Below are 22,649 nucleotides of genomic sequence, written 5' to 3' on the forward strand. Positions count from 1 at the left end.
ATCAGTCCAGTGCAAAGGAGCTATCAACTTCCTCCTGGACCTCCCCAAGAAACCACACTGCCCACTGGCCACCACTCGAATTTTCTTGATGTCCACTTCTGAGCCTTCAACTGATATGAGAGGGATATCTCACATAATCAGATCAACACATTATGGGAAGGGGTTGGTTCCAGTGCCACAAGCTCTCTTCCTCTTCCCACCTTCCTCAAACCCTCCCAGAGGAGCCCAGGGAAGACCTGTAGGAATGAAAAGTGTCTGTCCTTGCTTCACAGAACACTTGTAGCACTTGTCCACCTGGTCCCCAAAGAACATCTCATTCTGGTTAGAGGAGCTGCTCCAGCACTCAAAGAGAGTCAGATTGGCATTTGTTGGGCGGATCAGGTAGAAGATCTTCTCACCCTGAAACAAAGAAAGATTGACATGTCAAAAATATCAAAGGTTTCCAGAGAAGTCTTCTGGGAGTCTCCAAAAGAATATTCTCTCTCTCATGTTCCAAGACCATGTAGTATGCTAGAATTCCTTCTGTCCAAGGATCATTTATATATATATTTGGAAAACTTCAGAAGTCCTTTTGCACTTTGTACTTTTAAGCTTCTATAAAACTGACAAAAACAATTTGGAAAGGACATTTCAAACAAAATTGTCAACTTAAGACAAATGTACACCAAAGGCTCCTATTTTAGATGCAATGCCAAATGAAAAATGGCCTCTATAGATGAGTAGATCAATATTACTAGCCCTAGGAGAATTTAAGGCCACATTACTAATGAGAAGAAAATTGAATTTGCCTTTAAATGCCATTTACAGAGAGCATTCCTTCTCACACCTGCAATCAAAGCTAATAAAAGTTTAAAAGTTCAGTAATCACCCAAGGACTTCTGTAAGATTATATGTTGGATGATTATCTGTTGGAAGAACATATTATTTCCTAACTATGTTTTGCCTGGATAATCACCAGATAGATAATTTGGCAGAAAAGAAAAAAACCCACTAGCACAAAAATATCCCCAACCCATAGCTTGATTAGTTTAACCAATATTTCATAATACATTTCAATGTAGAAAATTATCTACTAGAAATTATTTACTGTACAATTAGAGAAATTTGAATCAGATCTGTAGATTAGATAACAGTATTATATCAATATTAATTTTCTGATTTTGATAACTATACTGTGGTTATATAAGAGAATACCCTTGTTTTTAAGAAATACACACTGAATTATTACGAGATAAAGGGACACCTTGTCTGAAACTACTCTCAGGTGTTTCAGAAAAAATATTTATATAAAACCATTTTATTATGTTTGCTTCAGAGAAAGAAAGAGTATAATAAAATAGTAACATGGGAATCTGAGTGAAGGGCACACAGGAAATCTTCCTATTATTTTTGCAATTTTTCTATGAAAAAGAAACTATTTAAAAATAAAAAAGTTAAATCTAACATTTGCATAATAGCACTTTCATTTACACACTCCAATTTCTTCATGATAAACCAATGAAAACAACTAGCTCAAGATTTGTGATCATTTGGACAAGAGCCATATCCAAGTTTTCTGCTCTTTCCTTGGCGTTTCTGATAAGAAAGCTAAATAGCATGAACAGTGGTGGAGAACAATAAAACTTACTTAAGAAATTTATTTTCCAGACCTCAAAAATCCTTTGTAGTCACTGACAATCAATATGCTAATTATAAAATTGTAACAACCACTAAAAGGGAAACTATAGAAAGGCTGACATTAAAAAAAACCATCTCATACGTGCTCTATCTTGATGGTGGTGGCAGTCATGCAACTATTTATACAATTGTCAAAAATCATCAAACTATACACTTAAAACAGGTGAACGTTATGGTATACAAATTATAACTCAATAAACTTGGAGGGGTAAGGGAATTTCTCATGTTACCAGAAATGTCTGCAGTAAATATGGACATTTCCATACATAGCGGTAGGAGTACAGATTGGTTCAATTAAGGTAACAGTCAGAGAAAACCTTAGGCATCTGCTGTTATTAAAAAAAAATAAAAGTTAACCATCAAAACTGTAAAGTAGAGACAATTTATATGGCATATCCACTCAGTACCCAACCCTGATAGAGCAGTTATGTTGAAATGTCACCCAAATAGAATCTGGGATGCAGGTAGGCCTTAGCAGCCTGTCTTTATGCTGCCACCTGAAACAAACAGGGAGGCCCAAGGCCTGGCTGTCTTCAGAAGCCATAGCCATTCTTACCTTGAGCACATGGTACCAGACCGACGTGCCACCAAAGTCAATGTGAAAGTCTGTATAACTATCCCGCACGCTCATGAGGCAGTACTTCTGCACGTTGGGCCTCTCAAAGATACACTCCTCTGGCCACAAGTTCTCCACCCATGAGAGCTTCCGAACAATCTTGGGTGTCTCCACAAAGTTAGAAAGCCTATCAAGGAAGGGGTGGAGAGCAGATGTCAGATGATTGGGAATTGAAGGTTGAAGCCTGAATAAAATGCCCCCCATCCCAGTGAGACTCAGATAAGAGAAAGAAGTTCTCTCCACAGAATCCCAAAGAGCACACAGGACACTTATTTTTGTAAGTCCAGTCAGCATCCTCATTCCACTCAGCTCTGGAATTCCCAAGTCCCAGCTCCATAGCCTTCCCCAGTCAAAGGTGATCATTTCCTCCACTAAATGCTCAGAATCTCCACACCCGGGTCCACTCACTTGGCACATGGTGTATAACAGTATTGTACTGTCCCCATGTTGTAGTGTCTTCTTTATGAGGAACAATTAGAGAAACCTCTCAGGGCTCAGTTCCAGGTAAAGAAGTGTTTACCTGGGACAGAGGACCTATCCTGGGAGTTAAACGGTGACCATGCCACAATCTAAACACCAAAAAAAGGTCTAAGAAAGCTGTCCTAAATCTTGAAGGAAACAAAAATTAAAATAGCTACTGTATAATCTATCCTATGCTAGAAATTGTAAAGGAGAAATATGATTTGGTTGTTATAATGTGAGCAGCTACCCTACAAAGTATAAACCAGCTCCTCATCCCAAAGGAAGAAACCACCGGGAAGAAGGGAAAGGAACACTAATATACACTCAGTATATCACAAGTCCTAGGCACTTTGTGAGGCTTTTTACTTACCCCTCTCCCTCTTACCTGGTATCAGAGAATTCCAAACTAATGACATTGAGGACTTTTTCCCTCTTCCCGCTATAATAATATTTCACAAAATCACCAAGCTTCATCTTGCAGTCGGCCTGGCGGGTCACATCAATCACATCAATCTCTTTGTCAGAACCTGGAGTAAAGAGATGGATTCTGCACCAAGTCCCAGAGATCAGAGAAGACTCTCACATCCCCTAACCAGTCCCTAAAATGACCTTACACTGAAAACTTCTCACTGTATTTGTATGTGCATAAATGGGAAGTGGGGATAGGTATTCCTCACACTCTACTTAGACCTATGTGCCAGGTCCAGGCCTGCTAAGGCAACAGAACTGCCTGACACATAGTCTCACTCACAGTACTATCCACCTGCCTGGGCCCTGCTTCCTCACTTCTCTTCCTATCCCCCAAAACTCATGTCCAGAACACAACTAGCATGTGAGGGCAAAAGTCAAAGGCTTTTTCATCTCAACAGAGGACAGAGAGGCCATAACAATCCTTGGAATTCCCCAGGTAAAAGATGGGGCTCAGCCTGGGGTTTTGTGGTGTGTTAGGAGGAAAAGGAAGGGTAGGCTAGGATTTTGGTTCCAGCTTTGCCTAAGAAGACTCGGGGGGGCTTCCCTGGTGGCGCAGTGGTTGAGAGTCTGCCTGCTGATGCAGGGGACACGGGTTCGTGCCCCGGTCCAGGAAGATCCTACATGCCGTGGAGTGGCTGGGCCCATGAGCCATGGCCGCTGAGCCTGTGCGTCCGGAGCCTGTGCTCCTCAACGGGAGAGGCCACAACAGTGAGAGGCCCGTGTACCGCAAAAAAAAAAAAAAAAAAAAAAAAAAAAAGAATGACTCTGGGCAAGGCACTTCACCTCAAATTCCCAAGATGGCTAGAAAGGAAATGCAAAACGTAGACTGGAGGGGAAGGGTCATACGTTTTGATGGGAGTGAACAATGTCACAGTTAAGAGGGTCTGTGGTGCTTACCAACATAGTGTTCCACATCCCTCACAGTGAATGATGGTGAGGGCAGCGTCATCCCCAATCCATCCTTCTTCAAGACCAGGATGGGCACACTGAAGCTATTCTCTTCCAGGAATTCCACGGTCAGCTGACTTCCAGTGGGCTTCAGAATCACTTCATCTGAGCTGTGGGCCACATGAGAGAAAGCCTGAACCCTAGAGGCCCTGCTACTGAAGGCCTCACTGGATGCTGTCACTCACCCAAAGGGTGGGGTCTTCCTGAGGGGACCTAATGTTGGCTGGCAACTAATGAGTGGCATAAACTTCACCTGCCAGGGAAGAAATGACCTATCGAAGGCAAGAAGCCAGGTCACTGGCAGAGGTGGTAAGCTAAATCCAGGATAGCCTGTCAATATGGTGCTCTTCTCTAGATGACAAAGGAAGAAATCACTCAACAGCCTGCCCAGGAAGAAAAGACATACCTGACAAGTTTAGCTAAATTACTCTAACCCAGAGCAGCACTACCCCATTTTAAACACTGGCAAATAAAGAGAAAAGACTGATTTAAAAACAAAAACAATTTTTATAGCCACTCTCTTGACACACATACTTCGTTAACTAGAAAACAGGAGTTTCTGGTTTTCTTAAAATCATGCTGGAGAAAAGACTGGCTATTTGACAAATTGTGTTGGGACAAACATCTGGAAAAATATTAAGATCAAAGTCTATCTCACTCTTTAAGTAATTCTAGATGGAACAAAGATCAAATTAGAAAAAATAAGGCCATAGAGTAGTAGAAAAATTATCGGAGAGACAAGGCCCAGTAATCATTATAAATAGTAATAGTAAATTTAAGTAAAAATTAAAATTTTCTGCAAGGAAAGCTATTACAAATCAGTATGAAATAGGCAGTAACCCAACAGAAAAACTGTTAAACAATGTTGAGAAGGCAGTTAACAGAGAAAGAAATAAAGATGACTTATAAATGTACGATAACAGACATGCTTCCTTCATAACTAAAGAAATGCAAGTGGATACAATGAAATCTCATTTTTTATCTTATCAGAAAGGCAAAAAAGTTTGATAATAAACAGTGTTGGCCAGGATATAGGAAAACAGGTACCCTCACACATTGTCTAGTGGGAGTATGAAATAGTGTGGCCACTTTGAAAACAATCTGGCAATATTTATAAACATTTTTAAAGCACATACCCTTTGACCTAGCAATTTCATTTTTAGGTAGTAAATCTACACATATACTCACCCACATATGCAAAAACCTAAGTACAAAGACATTCACTGCGCATTTTTTTTCTAATAGCAAAATACTAGAATTGATTTAAATATTCATCAACAGAGGACTGGTTAAATAAATTATACATCCATACAGTGGAGTACTAAACATCCATGAAAAAGAATGAAGAACATCTGTATATGCTGTTATGGATTGATCTCCATAATTTAGATTTTAAAAAAAGCAAGATGTAGAACAATAAGTGTTTCTGTTTGTGTTTTTTAATAAACAAGGGGACACACACACACACACACACACACACACACACACACACATATGTTTGTATAAGCAAAAACTATTTCTGAAAGAATGCACAAGAAATTGGTTGACTCTGGAGAAGGGACCTGAGGGGTCTGGGGTAGAAAGGAGACTCACTGCCTTTAAATAAATAAAACAAAATTTATTAAGTTGAAGAAACACTTATAATCCTAAATAACACTTCAATTATAGGAAAGCTGGAAAAGGTCAAATGAATTAAAAACTAAGCAAAAGAGAATGCTTTATTCATTAATTTTTCTAACACTATTTTTGCTCAATTCAAGTAATTTATTTAATAAGCCCATCTTAATTTTCTAAAAGAAAAAAATTTTTTCTTGATTTTAAAAGAAATACATGACTACTCAAAAAAAATTTTTTTCCAAAGAGTTTCATCTTCTCTACAATGAGAGAATTAAACTTTCTGATTTTTAAGACTCCTTCTAGTTATAGCATTCCCTGGGTGCATGTAAATATCCTCTCCTGACTGAGGCGAAAACTGCCTATCTACCAAAAGTTTCTACAAGTGGACCTTAATGTACTCTGCACATCAAATGAAACTCTAGCAATGTTTCTCAGAAACTGACTAAAACAGAAGATCCCTCCCCAGAGGGAACTCACAGAGCCCTGCAGACATCCCCAGATGGTGGAGGTACCCAGTGCGACAGCCAGTGGGAAAGCTGGGAAGAGATGGGCCCCAGCTTCCCAGAGCCCTGGCGTTCACTGGCCCTTGGAGTACGGGGTCCTCACCTGTCAAAGGTCCTACTCCGAAGCTCTCGAATGAACGTAGGGCTTCCCGTCTTCACTGGCTTCCCCTTGTGTGTATCATGGCCTTTTGAAGATACACGGCGTTTTTTCACTAAGTCAGTAAAAGACAAGACACTGTCAGTCAAAATGGCTACAAGCTATGGTTCCAAGAGCAAACGCCTCAGCAGATCCTGCTTCTCTTCCAATCTAACAACCCCTTGCATCATCTGGAGTCAAGGAGGCCCTCACAGTCTCAGGAAAGCTCTTGGTGAGGATAGGTGCTTCCTCTGGGGAATCCCTAAGTAAGGGAGGGAGGTGAAACTCTGCACTTCTGCCCTCTCAGTGGAGCAGCTGCTGGCCTGCAGGGCCTACACAGGCTTCTGCTATTTCCCAAGAGAGACAAATCTGAAGCACTGACAAAAAGGCAATTTTCCTTCCAAGCTTCCTTTGCTTTGTCTCTCCTCTGGACTGCCTTCTCTTAAAAACTCCAAGATCTACTTACTGATGGAGGGCCCATGTAAGACCTCACAATTGGGGCAGTGGTAGAGGTCAATGTCAGCAGCCTTCTCCTCTTCAACACCAACACAACTAGAAAAGAGAAAATCAGACAAGGTTTGTGGAAATTTTACTTTTCGTAAGGTCTAGAACTGTGCTGTTCAGTACACAATTAAGTAAAATTTTAAATGCAGTTCCTTCATCACACTAGCTACATTTCAAGTGCTCAGTAGCCACACGTGGTTACCATATTGGGCAGATTATCAAACTTTTTTGTCAATGCAAAAAGTTCTATTGGACCAAATGGTCTAAAATAATTATGACAGAGCTAAAAATGTACAGACAATAAAGCTTCATTAAGACTCAGAATGGTCAAAGCTGGAAGAGACTCTAGAGCAGTGCTGTCCAGTAGAAATATAATGTGAGTTAAATATGTAATTTTAAATGTTCTAATAGCCACATTAAAAAGGTAAAAAGAAACAGGTGAAATTAAGTTTAATAATAATTTAATATTTTATTAACCAATATATCTAAAATATTATTTCAACATAAAATCAAACATTTAAACTTTATTGAGCTATTTACTTTATTAAATGAAAATGAATGAAAATAGTATTTTATAGTCAACAGTGGTTCCCTCTGAGTGAAGGATTATGGTAACCATTTTTCTCTTAAATGTATTTTCTAATTTTCTACAATGAACATGTGTTACTTATTTCATACTGTAATGTCTGAGAAAGATTTATTTAATTTTGAAAATCTGAGTTTGCATGTATGTGAGCTGGTAATCTCACAAAATTTAAAGCCTTCCTCGTCAAAGAAGTCATCGGCAGCCCTCCAAAAAACTTCTGGCTAAGATCTCCTAAAATCTTTGGTCAGCCACAGAGAACAGGGAGCATAATAATAAGGCAGAGTTCCAACCATTTCGGCTAAGACTGACTTCCTAGGATCAGGACCCCACCACCTTCCCGAGTGCTAACCCTGTAAACCTGTTGCACATCAATAAATTGAGGACATTTTATTTTATAAAAGGATTGGTCTATTATGAATTGGAAATTAAAAAAAAAAAACCAAAATACCCTGGGTCCTTCACCTCAGATAATCTAAGAAGCACTGTGTTAGAACCCGGTCAGGTAGAAGTTGTACATTCTCCCAGACCCTTCTAACTCAGGGCTGGGCTGGGGGTGAACATCCCCCTCACTTTCCAGTGAGACTCTGAGATCATCTCTCCTCTATCCTTGGGTAAGATCTCCTATTCCTCTGAGTTTCATATCATCCAACAATAGCTCTTCCCACTCCTCTTCACTATCAGCTACTCATCTCCCCAACATACCTCTTCACTATCAGCTACTCATCTCCCCAACATACCCTCTTCACTCACTGAAGAACCTGCTCACAGATTCTTCTTCATCCCAAGTCCTGCCAGCCTCCCACGTGACATAATTATGGATATAAAGGCCTAATATCCCAGCCTCTTAGCTCATTGACCTTCTCATCTTCAGAGACTGCTGCCTCCACTCCCATTTCAGCTACCAACTCTCATGGCCATCACCCAGACCTTGTCAACACTTGCAACTGCTTCACCTCTGGAATATGAAATGCATACATCACACTCTGACCACAAGTACATCCATCCAGCTCTCATTCATTACACCTGTTCTTTGCCCTCAACAATCCCTTGATCCTACTTTTCACCTGTTCAACTGCTGTTGCCTTCACCGTTCTTCCCTATCTAGTTCATAGATTTCATCATTCCTCACTTCAACCATTCTCTTACAGATACTTTCAACTCACTTGCCCCACTGCCTTTACATCACTCCCAAGTGCAAATCCCAACCCTGGCTCAATCCAACTATATAACATTGGACCATTGGACATGGCTAGAGAAAAATCATCCATTGGATTGGTGCCACAATAAATTCACACTGTCCAAAATATCTGAGTCACAGAAAAACCAACACAATATTGAAGGAGAAGAACAAAGTTGGAGGACTGATGCTACCCGACTTGAAGACTTACTATAAAGCTACAGTAACCAAGACAGTGTGGTACTGATGAAAGAATAAACAGATCAATAGAACAGAAAAGAGAGCCCAGAAATAGATCAACAGAAATATAGTCAACTGATCTTTGACAAAGGAGCAAAGGTAATACAATGGAGCAAAGACAGTCTTTTCAACAAATGGTGCTGGAACAACTGGACATGCAAACAAATGGAATTAGACACAGACCTTATATCCTTCACAAAAAAGAACTCAAAATGGATCACAGACCTAAATATAAAATGCAAAACTATAAAACTCCTAGAAGACAACATAGGAGAAAATCTAGATAACCTTGGGTTTGGCAATGACTTTTTAGATGCAACACCAAAGGCACAATCCATGAAAAATGAGAACTGATAAGCTGGACTTCATTAAAATTAAAAACCCGTTCTGTGAAAGGCATTGTCAAGAGAATGAAAAGACAAGCCAAAGACTGGAAGTAAATATTTGCAAAGGACATATCTGATAAAGGACTGTTATCCAAAATATAACAGAAAGAACTCTTAAAACTCAACAATAAGAAAATGAACAATCTGATTAAAAAATGGGTAAGAGATCTGAGCAGACACCTTGCCAAAGAAGATATACAGATGGCAAATAAGCATATGAAAAGGTGCTCCACATCCTGTATCAATAGGACAATGCAAATTAAAACAATGAGATATCACTATACACCTATGAGAATAACCAAAAATCCAGAACACTGACAACACCAAATGCTGGCCAGGAGGTGGAGCGACAGGAACTCTCATTCTTTGCAGGTGGGAATGCAAAAAACAGCCCCTTTGGAATACAGTTTGGCAGTTTTTTACAAAACTAAACATACTCTTACCATACAACCCAGCAATTGTGCTCTCTGGCATTTACTCAAAGTAATTGAAAACTATGTCCACATAACAACGTGCACACAGATGTTTATAGCAACTTTATTCATAATTGCCAAAATTTGGATGCAACCAAGATGTCCTTCAGTAGGTGAATGGATAAACTGTGGTACATCCAGACAATGGAATGTTATTCAGCACTAAAAAAAAAGCTATCAAGCCATGAACAGACATGAAAGAAACTTTGAAAGAAGCCAATCAGGCTACATATTATATGATTCCAACTACATGACATTCTGGAAAAGGCAAAACTATGGGGACAGTAAAAAGATCAGTGGTCATCAGGGATTGGGGGGGGAAGAGAGATGAACAGGCAGAGCACAGAGAATTTTTAGAGCAGTGAAACTATTCTGCTACTAAAATGACATAATGGTGGGTACAAGTTATTATACATTTGCCCAAACCCATAGAATGTATAACAACAAGAGTAAATCCTGATGTAAACTATGGATTTGGGGTGATAATCATGTGTCAATGTAGGTTCATCTACTTTAACAAATGTACCACTCTGGTGGTGGGGGATGTTGATAACGGGGGAGGCTATGCATGTGAGGGCAGGAGGCATATGGGAAACCTCTGTACCTTCCACTCAACTTGGCTGGGAACCTAAAACTACTCTAAAAAATAAAGTCTATTTTAAAAAATCTGGGTCATGCTGCCTGACAATTCTCCTGTATTTCCCTGCTCAGTTCTCTCCACCATCATCCACAATGGCTATTTCAAATCTCTGACCCCCCACTGCCTTCCTCTTCTCTCTCAGCAAATGACCCTGCCTCCTACTTCTTAGACAAAATGAAGTAATCAGATGGGAACTACCTCAACTTCTCACACCAAATCTACCTCCTTCTGCATCCTTCTTTTCCTCCTGTTACAACGAAAGAACTATCTTTCCTTCTTTGTAAAGTCAGCTTTTCCACCTGGGTCACATCTTTTTTTTTTTTTTTTTTTTACCTTCTCAATAAATTCCCTCTTCTTTCTGCAGTATCTTCAACCTCTCCCTCTCTACCTTCCCCTTCACAATAGCATTTAAACTAGCTCACTGATCTTTGCAAGACCTTCCCTGCCTCCTTTCTGCCCCTCTCTGCCACTTCAGAGCTAAATATCTTCTTTGTTTAATCCTATGCAGCTTCACAATGACTTTTATTTAAATAGGTATTGATTATACATTTTATGAAACTCCAAAGGTACAGAAGCGTATACAGTGAAAAGTCTCTCTCCTACTCCTAGCCACACTGTACTATCCAGAGATGTTCTACCAGGGCCAAACCTATAAAAAGAATTTTTTTGAGTTGCTGTGTACACTTTCTCACCCACTGCTGCAGTCTGATTTTAGTCCCCACCTTCTCTAAAACAGACTTCACTGATATCTTGACCTCCTTACTGAAACATGCAATAAGTACTTCCTTCCTTTATCTCATTTGACCTCCTAGCAGCATTACCACAGTGCTGACCCTGTGCTCTCTGTACTTGACTTCCATAACACCCCATTTGCCCGGGGTCCATCCCTCCAGCTAACATTTAATGAGCATCTGCCAGGCCCTCGTCTAGGTGCTGGAGAGACAAAGACACAGAACAAAGCATACAAAAATCCCTGCCCTCATGGAGCTGACAATCTAGTGGGTGAAGCAGACAAGAAGCAAGATAAATCAGGGTAACCAGTGAAATATATTGTACGTTAGATAGAGGAGTTAAGTAGAAAAATAAAGCAGGAAGGGGAATATGTATGCATGTATATGTAAGTATACATACACACACTGGGTGGTGAGGGGAATGACAGTGGTGTTGAAATTTTGGGTAGGGAAGCCAGGGAAGGACTCACTGACAAAACAATTTTTGTATAAAGACCTGAAGGGAGTAAAGGAGCAAGCCATATGTATATGAGGGAAGAGCATCCCAATTAGAACAGCAAGTACAAAAGCCCTGTGGCAGGAGTGTGCCTAGACGAGGACAGTGTTCTGGAATAGAGAGAGCAAAGGGGACAATAATAGGTCAGAAAGGCTCACGCAGTAGAGTCCTGTAGGCCAGGGGTCCCCAACCCCCGGGCCTTGGACCAGTACCGGTCTGTGGCCTGTTAGGAACCGGGCCGCACAGCAGGAGGTGAGTGGCGAGCAAGCGGAAGCTTCATCTGCCGTTCCCCATCGCTCCCCATCGTGCGCATTACTGCCTGAATCATCCCCCTCCAACCCCGGTCCGTGGAAAAACTGTCTTCTATGAAACCGGTCCCTGGTGCCAAAAAGGTTGGGGACCACAGCTGTAGGACATCATAAAGGACTTTGGCTTTACCTGAGTGAAGAACTGGGTGGAATCCACCAGAGGATTATGAGCAGGGATGTGATGTGATCTTAATTATGTGTCTGGCTGCTCTGTTTCCCAGTGCATTCTTTTTCTCCTGCCCACTCCTTAAATGTTGACATTTCTTAGGTCCTCTTTTCTAGGCTCTCTTTTCTCCTCACTTTCTCTCATTGGTTTCACTAACTCTCAGGGCTCCATGTGCCCTCTATATAACTATAACTGCAAGCCAGATCTCTTTGCTGAGTTTCAGACCCTCTCTTGAAATTTCTCCTGGATATTTCTACTGGATAGCCCACTTACATAGTACTTCAAATTTAACACGTCCAATTCAATTTCTCCCCCTGCTTGGCCCCTAAACCTGCTCCCTCTCTAAGGCACCATAACCTTACCAGGTGTTTAAGCCAGAAACCTGGCAGCCACAGATGACTTGCCTCTCACCTTCTCCCTCCACTACACCCTGTGTAGGTATTCAAGCTCAGGACTGTAGACTTTAGGGCCAGACTGCCTGGGTTTACAGCCTAGCTATACTTTCCACTTACTACCTGTGAGATCTTAGGCAAGTTACTTAACTCTATGTCTCAGTTTCTTCGTCTCTAAGGTGGGGATAAAAATTTGTATGTGTATTATAATGTTGCTCTCAAAAGTAAATGAGTTAATTTATATAGTGTTTAGAACACTGCCTGGTACAGAGTAAGTGTTCTGTATGTGATGCTATTATCATCCAAGTTATCACCATGTCCTATCACTTCTATCTCCTAACTGGCCATCAGTTGTATCCTTCTGTCATCCTCACTGCCCCTGCCCTAATCCAGGCCACTATTATCTCTAACTGGGATTACTATCCTGTCCTCCTAACTGGGCTCCTGGCCTCTACTCTGTCCTCACCCAAATGGCTCTCCACAGTACAGCCAAAGTGATCTTTTTAAAATGTAAATTTGATCCTGTCAACCCTTGTTCAAAACCCCTCACATGCTTCCTATTTTTCTTAAGGTAAAGTATAAACTTATCATGGCCTAAAAGACCCCACCTCTTGCCCTTCACACATAGCATAGGCTATAAAATTTGTGGGGCTGGTGCAAATGAAAATCAGGGGCCCCCAGTTGACAAAGAAAAGCTATTTCCTCTCTTCCATGATCTCTCTCAACTTGCCGTGGGGCTTTTTATTTGTTAATTACTGTCATGTTCCCTTGGGCATGGGGATACTCAAGGGGCAAGCGCAGGCCCTCACAGGCACTCAGGGGCCACGCGCTATGACTTAGTGTGCAGGGTGCATGCACCTGACCCTGACTCTCCAGCACCTGCACCCAGGCCCCGCAACCCAGGCAGCCAGTCGAGAATCCATTCAGGGAGGCAGCAAGAGGTAGGACCACAGGTGAGCTAAAGCTCTAGGTCCCCAGGACAAACTCCACTGTCCCTGGAACCTCACATACAAAACACAAATTCAAAGGTAAAATTATTAAGAATTGCAAGACTACAACCACAGAGCATTAAACTTCAAGCATGGGCATGGGGCCCCCTTCCAAATATGAGGCTGTGTGTGACTACAGCGGTCACACACCCATGAAGCCAGCCCTGCTCTAAAACCCAGCTCGACTCTCAGCACCATGCTCTTTCTGGTCTCTGGGACTCATCACACATGGCTCCCTGTGCCTAGAACATTCCTTCCCTTCCTCTTCCCTACTGCCATGCCTCGCCCCCCTAACTATCCATATTTCAGCACTCACCCTGCAGACTTGCAACTGCCCATTTACTTGCTATCTGCCCCTACTACATACAGCAGACAGCATCTCTTGTTCACCCCAAGTCCTCACCTTATCCATCTCCCAGTCTTGCTTTATTTATTATTCAACCCAATTCATTGGGCTAGACAATATCTCACATCAGGAAGGCATATGGATGAAAATCAGGCTTCTGGCTGCACTGTATCAGTAATTATTACCTGGACCAAGGTTCCTAAATGCTGTTTTGCTTCCTTAGTAAAGAGGACAATTATCACAGCACCAGGTCTCAAGATTAAGATGAATTATCCCCAACATGTGCCACAGAACCTGGCACATGGTAGGAACTCAGTATTTGGATGTAAGTGGGTGCATAAATTCAATAAATATTGACTGAAAATAGCTACTGCCCTCATGGAGTGGACATTCTAGAGGGGGAGACAGATGGTACCAAAACAGTTTCATAAGGGCTATAGTAAATAAAGTATATTTACTTTATTTATAAAGTAAATAAAGCAGGGTAAGGGGATGGTGAGAGAATTTGAAGCCTGCATAAAAGGAGTTGAGGAGAAAAGTGAACTGTGAATATGTTATCACACATATATTAACACATCTAATCTCTACAACAAATCAGGGCATTCTGTACAGTATTTAGAGGCACAAAGTGCAGACTTGGGAGCCAAACTGCCTGGGTTTAAATCTCACCTCTGCCACTTACTAGCTGTGTGAACTTAGGCAATTTATTTAACTTTGCTGTGCCTCAGTTTCTGCATCTATAAAAGAAGAATATTAATAGTACCCCACCACATAGAGTTGTTAGGCTTAAATGAGCTAAAGTAGGTAAAGAACTGAGAGTACTTGGGACAAAGTATTAGCTATCATCATTATTAATATTATTCTAATTTAACAGATAAGAAATCTGAGTGGTTAAGGAACTTTTTGGTCATTACAAAACTAATAAATAGCAGAGCAGGATAAAAATCCAGATCCATCTGACTCCACTATACCACTACAATACATAACTAGAATATAATGTGGGGTTACTAGTAGAGTCAAGTGCTATGAGAACACAAAAGTGGGCATTCAATCCTTCCAGGGATGTGGAACTGAGGTGGGGGCTGAGGACTGGAGAAGCTTGAGAGGTAACAAGATTGCCCAGGATCCTATCTAGCTTCTTATCTGCTCAACCTCTGCTCTCTGAGGATTCCCAAAGAGCCAGGTCCTGTCACCACCTGTGCCTTGGAAAAACAATGTCTTCATTCATCAATAAAGAGGAAAAAGAACATATTTTACCCTTCTTCATTATTCAAAAAATATCAGAAAATCCAAGTCAATTTCTAGTTTCCTGCAACACCTTGATCAGGCCAAGCACAATGTATAAAAACATGGATGACCCATCCCGAGATGCTGAGGCACCCACCATTCGCACCAGTGGCCCCCCTGCCTCCAAGCACATAGGACTTGGAGAAGTACAAAGGATACTGAGCAAGTTCCAGTGCACCAGGGATGTTTCTTTTTGTTCTACCCAGTCCCTGGCACATAAGTTTGCCAATAACAGGCTTCACTAAATGCTGGATGCACCAACAGAATCACTCCATGTGCACTGACATGCAAGCAAACAGGCTATAATCTCTATCTCCCAAAAAACCCAACCAAACAAAAAATCCTCTTGTGACCCCTTCTGTCACTGCCCTGTTACTCTATTCCCCTGTATACCAAAACTCCTCAAAACAGAGTCATCCTTGAGTCCTTTCACAACTCCAATCCAATCTGTCAGCAAATCCTGTATCAATATACATTCAAAATCCAACCACTTCTCATCACCACTGACTCCAGTCCAAGTCACCATTGCCTAATTAGACCAGTGTTTCTCAAATATTCGGGCACATCAGAAACACCTGGAGGGCTTGTTAAGACAGATTCCTAGGCCTCATCTCCAGAGATCCTGATTTGGTAGATCTGGGGTGGGGCCCAGAAACGTGCATTTCTAACAAGGTTGTGAGTGATGCTGATGCTGCTGGTGCAGGGACCACATTTTAAGAAATAATGATCTACAATGATCCCCAAACTCTCCCTGCTTCATCCCATACTCACCTTGAGTCTGTCCTCACAACAGCCAAAGCCTAAACCAGATCACAACTCTCCTTTGCTCAAAATCCTTCTATGGCTCCCATCCTATCTGGAGTGAAAACCAAGTTCTTACAATGGCCCATAGGACCCTATACCTGTGGTTCTCAAACTTTAGTGTGCATCAGAATCACCTGGAAGCCTTGTTAAACCATAGATTCCTGGGCCCCACCAGGAATTGGCAGGTCTGGGGTAGGACAATGGAATTTGCCTAACCAGTTTCCAGGTGATGCTGATCCTGATGGTCCTACTTGGAGAACCACTGCCCTACATGATTTGCACCCCCACCCCCACCCCCCCAGCCCCTATCATCAGCTTCTACTACTCTCCCCTCACTCTGTCTAATAACACTGGTTCCTTTGCTATAAGGGGAATAGTAACATGTCAGGTGTGCTCCCCACTCAGTGATGCCTCTGTTTCCAAAAATATTTTCATTTAGCTCCCATAACTCAGTGCTGGGCATCATGCCTATCAGACCTGATCTGAATTTTCATAATACTCCTCTTGGATACTGACCACCCATCCTTTGGTACATGTTTGCCATCCCAAATTTCTTCTAGGTGGGTTGGGGCAAAACTTATGCTGCCCCACTGGTGAAGGAATTCTGATTCCTTCTGTTGTTCTGTATTCTGATTGTGGTGGTTACATGAATCTACAAGTGTGATAAAATTGTATAGAACTAAATACACATACACACACACAAATGAGTGCATGTAAAACTGGTGAAATTGAAATAAGATTGGTGGATTGTACCAAGGTCAGTTTCTTGCTTTTGATATTGTACTGTAGTTATATAAGATATCACCATGGGGGAAACTGGGTAAAGGTACAAAGGCCCTCCACATACATTTTTTGCAACTTCCTATGAATCTATAATTATTGAAAAATAAAATTTATTTTTTTTAAATATGTCACTCCAAGAGACATCCTGTGAGCCCTGACAGAGCAGGCTGTCCTTCTGATACTTCTAACTCCACACCCTATAAGACTTTCTCCAGGGCAGGGATTCTGCAGCCCATACATTGTATCATAGTAAACCCTGAATATGAATGCTAGGCCTTCTCTTCCCTTTGCTACACACTCCTAAAGCTGTGTAGCAGCTGCTTCAGCTGCTTCAAAAAGCGTGATGTCCATTTTAACCTGATTTCACTTTGAACAAAAATGTGGAGTGTGTGTGAGTTTATAAGCCTGATTTTCTCTATCTCCCACAACACCTTGAAAATGGCTTAACCTGAACAGTGCTTTATACTACCTATAGTATTATATCCTATAGCAAGAGTCCAAGGGACCCAGGTTTGACTTGTGGTTGAGCAACTAACTGGCTATGTAGCTCTGAGCAAGCTATTTAGCCTCATGAGAGAAAATAATAGCTCCAAAGAGCTATTTTAAAGATTAATTGGTCACTTCTGGTTCTGGAATAATGGAGTAAACACACTTCTCGCTATTACTCCCACTAAATACAGCTAAAAATCTTGGACATTAAAAAAAAAAAGGTAAGACGACTCTGAAAGATGGAGAGAAGGCAGCCTGACTAGATGACAGCAGGATCTGAAGTAGTGAGTGCCAACAGAGAGCAACTGGGGGAACCTGGACTTCCACTCCTACCTGGCAGTAAAGAAGTAGTACCCCCTTCCCCTGCCACTGAAGTGCAGTGTCTGAAGAGGCTCGCAAAAACATATGATATAATAATATCCAGAATCTCATAACATAATACCCAAAATATTCAAGATATAATGAAAATAATCACTCATCATATCAAGAACAAGAAAAATCACAACTTGAATGAGCAAAGAAAATCAATCTCAACAATGAGATGGCACAGATGTTGGAATTATCTGATAAGGATTTAAAGGAGCCACCACAAAAATGCTTCAAAGAACAATTACAAACATGCCTGAAACAAATGAATAAATAAAAAGTGTTAGCAAAAAATAGAATCTCTGCAAAGAAATAGAAGATATAGAAAAGAACCAATGGCACTTCTAGAAAAAACTATAGTAACTTAAATGAAAACTCACTGCGTGGGCTCAATAGCAGAATGTAGACAACAGAGAAAAAAAATAGTAAACCTGAAGATAGAACAATAGAAATTATCCAATCTGAACAACAGAAAGAAAACAGACTGAACTACGAACAACTATAAGTCAACAAATTGGACAACCTAGAAGAAATAGATAAATTCTTAGAAATATACAACCTGCCAAGACTGAATCGGGAAGAAATAGAAAATTTGAAGATACGAGTTACTAGTAAGGAAATTGAATCGGTAATAAAAAAAAAAAACACCCAACAAAGAGAAACCTAGGACCAGATGGCTTCACTGGTGAATCTTACCAAACATTTAAAGAAGAATTACCACCAATTTTTCTCAAACTCTTTAAAAAAATCAAAGACAAGGGAACACTCCAGAACTCATTTTATGAGGCCAGCATTACCCTGATACCAAAGCCAGATAAGGACACTACAAGAAAAGAAAACTACAGGCCAATATCCCTGATGAATACACATGGGAAAATTCTCAATAAAATACTAGCAAACTGAATTCAGCAGCACACTAAAGGGAACATTTCCCATGATCAAATGGGATTTATCCTTAAAATACAAAGCTGGTTCAACATAAGCAAATCAATAAAGGTGACACATCACATTAATAGAATGAAAGAAAAAAGTGATCTCAAAAGAAGATGCAGAAAAAACATCTGACAAAATTCAGCACTTATTCATGATTAAAAAAAACACTCAATGGGGTACAGAAGAAATGCACCTCAACATAATAAAGGCCATATATGACAAGCCTAGAGCTAACATCAGACTCAATGGTGAATGGTTGAAAGCTTTTCCTCTAAGATCAGGAACAAGACAAGGGTGCCCACTCTCACCACTTCTATTCAACAGAGTACTGGAAATCCCAGCCAGAGCAATCAGTCAAGGGGAAAAAAAGGCATCAGAATTGACAAGGAAGAAGGAAGAAGGAAAATTATCTCTATTTGCAGATGACATGATTTTATATATAGAAAATCCTAAAAATTCCATCCAAAAACTGTTAGAGCTAATCAATGAATTATGTAAAGTTGCAGGATAAAAAAATTAACATGCAAAAATCAATAGCATCTCTATACACTAAAAACACATTGTCTAAAAAAGAAATAAAGAAAACAATCCCATTTACAATAATGTCAAAAACTATAAAATATTTAGGAATAAATTTAACCAAGAAGGTGAAAGATCTCTACACTGAAAACTACAAGACATCAATGAAAGAAACTGAGGAAAACACAAAGAATGGAAAGATATCCTGTGTTCATGGATTGGAAGAATCAATACTGTTAAAATGTCGACACTACCCAAAGCCATCTATAGATTCAAAACAATCCTTATCAAGATTCCAACAGTATTTTTTTACAAAAGTAGAAAAAACAATCTTCAAATTCATATGGAATCACAAGGGATCCAGAATAGCCAAAGCAATCCTGATAAAGAAGAAGAAAGTGGGAAACATCACATTTCCTGATTTCAAACTGTATTATAAAGCTACAGTAATCAAAACAGAATGGTACTGGCATAAATACAGACACATAGACCAATGGAACAGTATCGAGAGCCCAGAAATAAACCCATGCATACACAGTCAAATAATATTTGACAAGGGAGCCAAGAACACTCAGTGGAGAAAAGACAGTCTCTTCAGTGAATGGTGCTGGGAAAACTGGATATTCACATGTAAAAGAATGAAAACAGACCCCTGACTTACACAACTCACAAAAATTAACTCAAAATGGATTAAAGAGTTAAATGTAAGACCTGAAACCATGAAACTTCTAGAAGAAAACATAGGAAAAAAGCTCCTTAACATGCATCTTGGCAATGATATTTTGGATATGACATCTAAAGCACAAAGTGACAAAATCAAAAATAAATTAAAAATTTAGTTTGACCACATCAAACTAAAGTTTCTGCACAGCAAAAAAAAAAAAAGAAAGAAATCATCAAAATAAAAAGGTAACCTATGGAATAGGAGAATATACTTGCAAATCATATGTTAAATAAGAGGTTAATATTCAAAATAAATGAAGAACTCATACAGCCCAATAGCAAAAAAAAAAAAAAAAAAGTCTGGTTATAAGTGGGCAGACTAACTGAATAGGTATTTTTACAAAGAAGACATACAAATGGCCAACAGGTACATGAAAAGGTGCTCAACATCACTAATCATCAAGGAGATGCAAACCTAAACCACAATGAGATATCATCTCACACCCATTATAATGGCTTATCAAAAAGACAAGGGATAACAAATGTTGGTGAGGACACGGAGAAAAGGGAACCTTTGTGCACTGCTGGGATTGCAAACTGGTGCAGCCACTTACAGTATGGAAATTCCTCAAAAAATTAAAAATATAACTATCATATGATCCAGCAATTCCACTTCTAGGTATCTATCTGAAAGAAACAAAAACTGTGTTAAAGAGATACCTGCACCTCCATATCCACTGCAGACTTATTTATAATAACTGAACCATGGAAACAACCTAAATGTCCATCAAAAGATGAATGGATAAAAAAATGTAATATATGTATATATAAATACACCACACACACACACACACACACACACAGACACACACACACACACACAATGGAGTACTATTCAGTCATAAAAAAGAAGAAAATCCTGACATTTGCAACAACACGGACAGCCCTTGAAGGCATTATGCTAAGTGAAGTAAGTCAGACAAAGGCAAATATTCTATGATCTCACTTACATGTGAAATCTAAAAAAACAAAACCCAAACTCATAGAAAAAGTGAGATTTGTGGTTACCCTCCAGAGGTGGGGGTGGGGTGGGAGAAGTGGATGAAGGTGGTCAAAAGGTACAAACTTCCACTTATAAGATATATAAGTACTGAGGATGTAATGTACAACATGATGACTACTGCCGTATAGTTTGTTTATTTTGTTTTGTTTTGTTTTCAGTACGGGGGCCTCTCACTGTTGTGGCCTCTCCCGTCGCGGAGCACGGGCTCCGGACGCGCAGGCTCAGCGGCCATGGCTCACAGGCCCAGCCGCTCCGCGGCATGTGGGATCTTCCCGGACCGGGGCACGAATCTGTGTCCCCTGCATCGGCAGGTGGACTCTCAACCACTGCGCCACCAGGGAAGCCCACTGCTGTATAGTATATTTGAAAATTGCTAAGAGTAAATCCTAAAACTTCTCGTCACAAGCAAAAAAACTTATTTTTCTTTCTTTCTCTCTTATTTGTACCTATATGGGATGATGGATGTTAACTAAACTTATTGTGGTAATCATTTCACAATATATGTATATGTAATTCAAGTCATTATACTCTATACCTTAAACTTAAACAGTACTATATGTCAATTATATCTCAATAAAACTGAAGGAAAATAGATTGAAAAAAAATGAACAGCGCTTCAGCAACAAAGAAATCCACACTGAGAAACAGCAATAATCAGGAAATTCCCTGGTGGTCCAGTAGTTAGGACTCAGAGCTTTCATTGCTGTGGCCCAGGTTCAATCCCTGGTTGGGGAACTAAGATCCCACAAGCCATGCAGTGTGGCCCCCAAAAAATAGCATAATCAAAATCCTGAACACCAAAGACAAAGGAAAGATCTTGCTATCAGTGAGAAAAATGACATTTCCCAAAGGAAAACACCAATTTAAATGACACAGGATCTCTCATCAGAAACCATGGTGGCCAAAAGGAAGTAGCACAAGTTTTCAAGGACTGAAAGAACTGGAAACACAGAATCTGATATTAAATGAAAAGACCCTTCAGGAATTCAAGGGGAAATCAAGACATTCTCATATGAAGGAAAACTAAGAGTATTTGTTGCCAGTAGACCAATTCTAAAAGCATGGCTAAAGGAAGTTCTTTAAACAGAAAGGAAATGATAAAAGAAGGACTCTTAGGAACACTAGGAAGTAAGCAAGAACAAGGGAAAGAGTGAAAATATGGGTACATACAATATACTTTCCTTCTCCTCGAGTTTTCTAAATCATGTTTGAGAGTTGAAGCAAAAATTGTAACACTATATGATATGGTTCTCAATGTATGTAGGTGAAATACTTAAGATAATTATAGCAAGGGAGCGTAAATTTAAAGGAAAGCAAGGTTTCTACTCTTCACTCAAACCGGTAAAATGTCAATACCAGTTGATTACACTCAAAAACATTATAGATAAATCAAAATGGAATTCTTGAAAAGATTTAAGTAACCCAAAGGAACGCAGAAGAAAGAAAACAGAATGAACAGAGGGAACAAACAGAAAACAAAAAAATAAAATGACTAACTTATGCCCTAACATATCAATAACTGCATTAGGTATATATGGTCAAAATATACCAATTAAAAGATATTGGCAGCTTGAGAACGAAAAATGGAGCTGGAGGAATCAGGCTCCCTGACTTCAAACTATACTACAAAGCTACAGTAATCAAGACACTATGGTACTGGCACAAAAACAGAAATATAGATCAATGGAACAGGATAGAACGCCCAGAGATAAACCCACGTACATATGGTCACCTTATCTTTGATAAAGGAGGCAGAAATGTACAGTGGAGAAAGGACAGCCTCTTCAATAAGTGGTGCTGGGAAAACTGGACAGGTACATGTAAAAGTATGAGGTTAGAACACTCCCTAACACCATACACAAAAATAAGCTCAAAATG

At 40.1% G+C, this 22,649-nt stretch overlaps 2 protein-coding genes across 10 annotated transcripts in view; both read right to left on the reverse strand.

The window, feature by feature from the left end:
• The window catches only part of FAM120C (family with sequence similarity 120C), a 330,565-nt gene that overhangs the window by 139,634 nt on the left and 168,282 nt on the right, over positions 1–22,649 (reverse strand). The gene's annotated exons all lie outside the window — the stretch shown is intronic.
• Positions 1–22,649, reverse strand: part of PHF8 (PHD finger protein 8) — a 99,516-nt gene that overhangs the window by 67,827 nt on the left and 9,040 nt on the right. For all 6 annotated transcript variants that reach the window (XM_033414827.2, XM_004284767.4, XM_004284766.4 and 3 more), the window contains exons 3-8: positions 6,897–6,982; positions 6,398–6,506; positions 4,124–4,284; positions 3,141–3,282; positions 2,234–2,420; positions 237–399 (exon numbers count right to left, since the gene is read on the reverse strand). In XM_033414827.2, the coding sequence (XP_033270718.1) occupies positions 237–399; positions 2,234–2,420; positions 3,141–3,282; positions 4,124–4,284; positions 6,398–6,506; positions 6,897–6,982 (848 nt within the window). The remainder of the gene's footprint in view (positions 1–236; positions 400–2,233; positions 2,421–3,140; positions 3,283–4,123; positions 4,285–6,397; positions 6,507–6,896; positions 6,983–22,649) is intronic.

This window comes from Orcinus orca, chromosome X, assembly GCF_937001465.1.
Source record: "Orcinus orca chromosome X, mOrcOrc1.1, whole genome shotgun sequence".
NCBI classification, from domain to species: domain Eukaryota; kingdom Metazoa; phylum Chordata; class Mammalia; order Artiodactyla; family Delphinidae; genus Orcinus; species Orcinus orca.